The sequence below is a fragment of the Gavialis gangeticus genome, unplaced genomic scaffold, assembly GCF_001723915.1.
Source record: "Gavialis gangeticus isolate Ggan-Ray unplaced genomic scaffold, GavGan_comp1, whole genome shotgun sequence".
NCBI classification, from domain to species: domain Eukaryota; kingdom Metazoa; phylum Chordata; order Crocodylia; family Gavialidae; genus Gavialis; species Gavialis gangeticus.
The window spans coordinates 158,114,348-158,122,386 of record NW_017729025.1 but is presented as its reverse complement, the minus strand read 5'-3'; the positions used below and the strand labels follow the sequence as shown (position 1 = coordinate 158,122,386).

At 46.8% G+C, this 8,039-nt stretch overlaps 1 protein-coding gene across 1 annotated transcript in view; it reads right to left on the bottom strand.

Annotated features, from left to right (window-relative positions):
- ANO9 (anoctamin 9) overlaps window positions 1-8,039 on the bottom strand; it is a 39,892-nt gene that overhangs the window by 18,828 nt on the left and 13,025 nt on the right. The window contains exons 7-13 of the mRNA XM_019519992.1: window positions 7,169-7,303; window positions 6,280-6,376; window positions 5,813-5,873; window positions 3,643-3,725; window positions 2,358-2,462; window positions 938-1,102; window positions 796-832 (exon numbers count right to left, since the gene is read on the bottom strand). Coding sequence (XP_019375537.1) covers window positions 796-832; window positions 938-1,102; window positions 2,358-2,462; window positions 3,643-3,725; window positions 5,813-5,873; window positions 6,280-6,376; window positions 7,169-7,303 — 683 coding nt within the window. The remainder of the gene's footprint in view (window positions 1-795; window positions 833-937; window positions 1,103-2,357; window positions 2,463-3,642; window positions 3,726-5,812; window positions 5,874-6,279; window positions 6,377-7,168; window positions 7,304-8,039) is intronic.

Sequence of the window (8,039 nt, the reverse complement as noted above, 5' to 3'; positions counted from 1 at the left end):
GGCCTTGCAAAAGATAGACTTCAGTTTTTAGATGACCTGTGCCCATAACATCTGTATAAGTAAATCTAAGTCAACATACCTGGAAAAATAATCAAGTGCAATAGCATATGTGTATTCTTTTCATTCCTACCTGCTGCTAAGATCTATCTGGTATAATAGTAAAAAGTAATGGTTTGAGAGAGAGTCTTTTTTCTTTGTTGTATTCTTTACCGTCCACTAAAATTTGAATTTACTCAGCCTGAACCAGTGTATAGATTGCTATGCACACGTTGGTTTCCTATTCACATCTGGATTACAGTCAAAGTGCTAACTTTGCTCTCTGGAGACCCCTGTGACTGGGGTGCTGGTTTTCTGGGAGACCTGCCTTTTCCTAAGGTGGAATTTGATAATAGCCTTCAAATACAAAATGGGTTGCTACAAATAGACCAGCTATTCTCTGGATTCACAGGGGACAGGATAAGAAATAACAGACTTCATTTGCAACAGTAAAAATCTAAGTTGGATATTAGGAAGCAGTTTCTAACTCCAAGGGTGACTAAGCATTGGAACAAATTGTTAAGAGAGGTAGTGAAATCTGCACCACTTGGAAGTTTTTAAACACAAATTAGACAAACATTTGTCCATGATCATTTAGATAGGGCTGATCTTGCCTTGAACAGGATGTTGCTATAAAATCAAACTCATGTTTCTGTAGGGAGGGTTTTTTATCAATCCACAAATAAATGCTGTTCAGATGGGTGCCAGCTGGCTGTGCTGGTGGTGTCTACAGTGAATATAACACAGGGTTCCCCTTACCCAGGTCACAGAGGAAGAGCGCCATATATCTGTTCACCTGCAAAGGAGGAGGGAGAACAAAATGAAAGACCAGTGATGGGACTGGGGGGTGGATGGCAGAAAGGAGAGGAGAGGAGAGGCCCCATCCCATGCTGCACCATACCTTGGTCATGATGACAATGGTCATGTAATGTAACACAGCCCCAGTCAACACTGCCAGTGTGTTGGCCTGTTCTTGTATGAAGTCAGAGTCACTCTGGCTGAAGATCACGGTGGCCACCACACGGTAGATGACAAGCGCATGGGCAATCCCTATCAGCACGATTATCTGTAGGTTGGAGGTATCATTAGAACCTGGGAGGGATTAGATCCAGGAGTTGGCAGAACATGTTGCTGGGGGAATGGAGAGGAGGTGATAAAGCAGTTGGGGGAAGCTGACCAAACAGAGTAGATGTGGGGAAATGACTGGGTGTATGTGCTAGAAACTGGCTTTTGCCACACCAGGAGCTGCCTCCCTTCCACTCCAGTGTGAGTCTATAATACTGTAGAAGCTCCTGATTTATCCAAAGATGAAAATTATGCCCAGCAGCAGTACATGTTTCCTACACAGTTACTATACTACCCTGCAAGTGTACTTGGCTTGTGCCCCAGTGGGCTAATAGGATAGCTCATTGCCCATGTTCACACAGTCTGTGCCAGGTAATGTCAACTCTGATGTGGGTCCTTGTGTTTTAGGCCTATTTGATGACCTTGGACACATGGGCACATGCCCACTACATTACTTAGAGCTGCCACTCAGTGAAGCGGTGAGAGAAAACAAGAGCACCAACTGATTATGCCGGACAAAAAATGAAAAAAGGAGTGTGCACATGGGCTAGACGTTCAAAAATAGTTTACCCTTGGGAGACACCAAGCAGAGCACCCCAGACAGCGCCCACTGACTCTCAAAGGTGGCCAAAGAGCTGGCAGCTACTGCCCAGTGGTGCTCCGCTTGGAGACAGGAACGGAGGAGACACAGGAAAATGGCCCCACAGTTCCCAGGGACCCTCCTGGCCAGAGCCTCCTTCCTGGTGAGATAAATGGCCAGCTTGGCCAGGGCCAGAAGGAGGTCGAACAGGAGGTCCCAGGTCTTGGATGGGGTGTGCAAAAATAAATAAGTGTAGGGAAAAGTGCAGTCAGAACCTCAACAAGAGGTCGGGGTGGGCATAAATGTGCCAGATACATGCCTGTGGTGATGGCTCCATGGAGAAGCCAACAGCCAAGGTCCCTGGCGGCACATGGGATCAAGGTAGAGGACAAGCTAGGCCACTGGGTCCTTGTGTTTTAGGAGCTAGACTGAAATCACCAAGTTTCTACCACCTTGGTTGTGAACCTAACTGGCTACTTGGGAAGGCCCACCCGATCACCAAGCTCCTGAGATAATTAGTCACCCTGCAATTGCTTCTCTATGGCATTCCCATTGCAAGTGAGACAGCCATCCAAAAGAGATACAAGCCACATGCATGATTTCTCCTATAGCTTAATGTTGTAAACATCCATAGGCATTTGGAAATGGCTAGTTAGGCAACAGTAATAGCACCTACTGTAAGCAGGACCAGGAGGAGCACAATCATACTGCGGAAATAAGAGTGCTGATACTTCTGGAGATCATATTCTGGGTTATTGATAAGCTCCAAGGCCAGCTCCTCCTGAGGACACAGGAAAAGAATGAATATTAAAGTCATGCACTAGGGGCATTGGTAGTAATGTTTTCAGCTGGCAAGCCAAAATGACCCAGCTCAGGTTGGAGACAGGCTAGCAACTGGGCGCAGTTGCTGCCACCACCACTGCTGCTGCTTCTCTCCTCTGTCCAGCTACGGTGTGGGCAAAGCTCCCACTACTACAAAAGTCCTGCTCCCTCTCACTTTACCGCCCAGCTCTGTGGGCTGGATGTGGCCCATGGGCCATAAGTTGCCAAACCCTGCTTTAGGGGAATGCAAGACATGGGGCAACATAAGGTACTGCACCTTATGTCAATGAAAATGGAAGCATGGGACATTATGACAGGTACCAGCAGGTAGAAGAGAAACAGGACTCTATTGTGGTGAACCCAAAAAGAAGTAACTTGCAGCATTGAGCTTGGACTTTCTCACTCTGGCTGGCCTAGGCTGTGTTTATACAGCTTTCAGAGTGCACCTTAGAGCATTCCTGAGCAGCGTATCCTGCCACAGGCTCCTGCCCTGCATATGCCAAACATGGAAATGGAGCTGTGAAACCACCCTGAGGCAACCCCAGCTTCTGCTCTCAAGCTGCCTGTCTTTGGGGTGCTTGAGACCAGAGGCAGGGAGCTTCCCCACCTCATTTTCTGGGTTTGGTTCTTATGGAGCAGGATCCCAGTAGGGCTCTAAGAAGTACAGCAGAAGTCATAGAAGTAATGGAGTCTCCAGATAATTTGGCCAGGCTCACATGTTCCTGGAAATTGCTCTGTCTTATATTGTGTGCCTACAGGGCTGTTGCTTTACGTCAGAAGTGACAGCACAGTTACTGTGGTGTGCATCTGCGGGGGAAGATCTGCATCTAAAGGTACAGCAAGGAGAACATTTCTTGAGACTTGCCTTTCTCTCCTAAAAACCTCAAGAAGATCTGAGGTCCCCACTCCTCCCACTGTGCTCCACTGGTCCCTGTTAGGAATCCAGCAGGGTGACACTTCCCTCCCTGCCCCATACTGCAAACTAGAAGCCCAGCTCCACGTGTCCTTTCAGCAGTGCCTTTCTGCTCCATTTGCCAGCACACAGCTAGATTTTTACCTTGGTCCTGTCAAGAAAGATGACAGCACAGGGAGGGAGCAAGGAGAGAAGAAGACAGTGAAGAAGCGAACCTCATTCTCACCTCATCTTCGTCCCAGCCGTACAGTTCCCAGCCACTGACCACTTCAGCCCTCTTTCTCTTCCACAGTTCCAAGAACAAAGTGGCTGCAGGTGTAATTATAAAATAGCATGCTCAGGAAGGGTGTCATAGACCAAAGACACCTCCTCCCCTTGGAGACAAGGGCATTGTGGAGCATTCACAAGAGCACCCATGTCCTCCCTGCAGGCTAGAAGTGGGAAGGCCTCCTGAGCAAAATGGAAATCAGGTTAAATGCCCAGCATGAAAGAAGGTCACCTGGACCCCCCAGTAGATGAGCCCACCAGGGAAAGAATTGGGACCATGGGGACAATCTAGAATGAGGTTCCCAGATGGGGCTGAGTGGACTCCCACAACATGGTGGCCAATCCTTTCCTTTGTGTAACAGACTCCCATTCACAGGTTACCCCTCATCTTCGCTCTGGAAGGGACCTTCCCTTACTGGCAAAGCATTCTACGCTCTGCCCTGCAGCAGCTACAGGACGGAGAGTACAGCCTGGGGTAGTTGTGGGGGAAATGGAGATGCATGAGGTTTATGTTGGGACTCTGGGCTGCTGTAATGACGAGAAAGGCCCCTGGTATAAATTTGAGGAAACGGTTCTGACTTACAGGCCTTATCTACGTGGAGACACTCAGAAAAATTCATCTGAATTGACTTTTAGAGTGGAATGATTAAATTGAATTAATTCCCCTGGGTGGATGATCTTATTAAGAAGAGTAATGGCTTTAATTCGAGTTAGCTTACCTGGCTATACAAAGCGAAACAAACTAAATGGAATTAGAGCCACTTGCCTGCTGCGTAAAAGTCTGCACCCCAGGGGCCTAATCCTGTTTAAATAATCCAGTTAATTTGCCACCTTTAGTTAATTCGGGTTTATTTTCCTGAGTCTTTCCCTTGAAATAGGCCCACGGCAAATTCTGAAACCACCTCTTCAATTTCCATCCAGGCCAGTCAAACTGGATTATGTGCCTAGAGGCTATTGCCATTGGAGTATTTAAAGCCCACAGAGAGATGGTCCACCAAACTCATCCCACACTGCTTCACTGTGATATGGTATACACACCCTTATCCAGCAGTAGCCCAGAAAGGGTTAAGGGTGGGCCTAATTGCCTCTTTCTGGGCCCATCTACAGGAGATGCTACATTGCCGGAGGGACAAGCTATGTTGCTGCAGCTCGTCACTATGCCAATATGGCATTTCAAAATAACTGTGTGCTGCTGGGACTGTGCAGTACAACGTAAGGTGGGTACTGCTAAAGCAAGTCCTAAACGACTGCAGTACCAAATGTGCAGTCAGGGGCATGTGTAGATGTGCCCTCTGTGACCGTTTACTTGAACAGAAACATCTGCTATAAGGCCACATCTCACAAGACACTGACTTAGCAGTTGTTACTGCACAGTCAGCATTTCACGTAGACGTGGCCTAAAAGACTCAGGCAAAATGGTGGCAGCAGATGGAGGGATGGCAGGCTGCTTTGAGAGAGATGGCAGAGCTACAAGCTGAAAAGCAATGTAAAGGGAAAAAGCTGCCCGGTTAAGAAGGTAGGTAGTGGCCTGAGAAAGCAGCAGTTTTCTGATGCTTATTACAGGCTTCTTGGGCTGGACTACAGAGGACGTGGGTGGGCTTGGATTCCACTATCTTTGCTTCCCTGCAGGAGGGGTATCAATGGCCATGGACACAGTGGTGCTAAGGACTCACAAGTGAGGAGAGGCCCACGGTGGAATATATGGTCCTCTGGGATTTGGGTTGTCAGCCTGAGCTGTTATGTGAGATGGGTCAATCACTAGGTGGTAGAGACAGGACATGTCATGAGTGAGACAAGGAGTGTTATACCACAGCTGGCTGTGATGAAGGTGAGTGATGCACCACAGACAGTGATGGAGGCCTCTGAAGCCTGCCCAGTAGCTGTCAGATGGGAACATCTACATCTGGATTTCAAATACTGATGTAAAGTTGAAGGTATCACCATAACTAATCTCTCAGAATTTCACCAATTCCCCTTCCTTGGTAAAATGAGCAGGTGGTCCTGGTAAAATGACACCAGCCCTTGAGGCAAAATGGATGTTATTAGGCTCTGAATGAACTACTGTAGAAACCAGATTGCCATGACTGTATATTGTTCAAACCCTTATTATAAGAGCTGCTGAAACCTACCCCACAGAGCCATGAATATTGCGAATACAACAGTCCCCTCATTGTCAAGCAGGTGAGTAACCTGGAAAAGAAGAGACCAAGGAAAAAGGGATCATGAAAGAGCTGGGCACCAGCAGACCAGACCATTTCCTTGCAGAAGGGACTCAGGCCCATGTGGGACAGCAGAGCATCAGGCCTCTGCAGCCCAGCCAAAGACTGGCCACAAAGGTTAAGGATATACTAGGGGGGATAGAAAGAGCCAAGCTGAGGGATCTTTGCAGCCTGAGCCTGGAGAGCCCTTGCCTCTCAGAAGAAAAGAGCCAACAAATATGGCTGTAATTCCCTCATATATGGCAGGGGGCTGGTGAACACTAGTGAGAACTCCTTGGGCACATAGCTTTAAGGCACTAGTTGATCTGGGATTACAACACTGAGGTCCAAGCACAGCAGCAATTGGCAACAAGGACATGTAGACAGCATTTACATACCTTGGCATAAGTACAAGTGTCAGACAGGTGCCAGAATGGGCACTTCTGGTCACAGAGTGGGCACATGATGGTAGTGTTGGCTTCACAAATCTCTTTGCTGTAACAGGAAAGCATGTAAGGAACAAAGCAATTGCTTTTCTACCCAACCCATCATTTGTTTGTTCTATACGTCCATTACATCCATCAGCCAAAGGAGAGATTGCAGGCTCATTTCCCAACTAATGGCTAGCATTAAGCTTTATGTGTAGCTCTCAGATACTAATGCCAGGGGAACCTTCCCCTTGACAAGCCTCCTCAGAGATGTGTCCACAAATCCCCACATGGAAGTGTGGATGCACTTGTTTGTCTGTTGCCCATTGCCTAAAATCTACTCCTTCCATCCAGAGCAGACATGCTATTAGTTACAGTGAGCCAAACTCTGTATGGGGCTGTATCCCTGCACATTCAGGTGAACTCAATAGGAGCCATATGACTACAGGTCATAGACCATTCAGATAACCACCACAGAGTTGGAGGGTTGCTGCAATGTTTCTGATGGAGATCTATTTATTTCATTAAGTGGAACTATCATTAAAGCCAATGACTTTGCAAACCCTCTGCATGCAGAACTCACATAGCAGACATAAGCAGTTCCATGCTTATAGGATTTAGCTCCAGTAGTGAATGCCATGATATACACAATAGGTAAATTTCTGAAGAATGCCTTGCATTCAAAATTTTGGCTAACTACATACCAACTATGCAATTGGTCTCATAAAAGACATCACCCACAAAAATCCTTACCTCCTGAATTTCTCTAGTCACACATACCTCTGTACATTTGGGCACACAGGCTCATGTGCTTGACATGCCTAGGTCTATGCACACAGTAACCTCTTGTTGCACTTGCCTGACTTGACTGGAATTGAAATAAGTGATTCCATATATGAAGAGGACCAGGCCTGGAAAAGCAGCTAGAGACAGGATGCAGGTGTACCAGCCCAGCCAGGCAAAATACAGAGCCACCTTCTCCCCAAAATACAACCTGAAAGACAAGGCCAGAGCTGAAAACCAGTCTTCACAAAGATTTCATCTAGCACTAAACTGGCAAATGTTGGGAAAGTTAACTGTAAAATGTCCTTTGGAAATGTTCTTCCCACTTGGATCTTTCCTTTGGAATTTCTATCAAGATCAAGTATGCTGTTCAGTGCCCAAGTATTTCCACAGTGAGGACAGATTTGACATACAACTGATTTATAAACAGTTTGGGAAATGGGAATGAGCTGTAAGATGCCACCATTTCCTGAAAACACAAGAACTTTATCAGTGGAGTCAAACCAGGGAAGAACGCAAGGGGCTTCAGAAGGATAACATTAACTTAAGAGAATGGGCAGCACTGCTACAGATGAAGTTTGGTATTGACAAGTGCAAAGTGTTGAACAATGGAGGGGATAATTGGAACTATTCTTACATGAGTTTTAAATAATTTTCTGACAACGTAGAGAAAATTTGGGGATCTCTGTGAATAGATTAGGGAAGACCACTATTCAATGTGTAATAATGGTCTAAAAGTTAAAAAGATGGTTGAGACTGGAAAGAGGAAATAATATAGGCATTATCTATGTGGCTTCTTCTGTAACTGTTCAGTAGAGGTCACCCTATTCAAAAGTGATATGAGCTCCCACAACAGCAGGGCCCCCTGGCCCTGCTCCCCTGCCAGAACCCCCAGCAGGCTTCTGGCCCGGGGCCACATGGCTGCCCCAGCCAGAACCTCAGGTAAA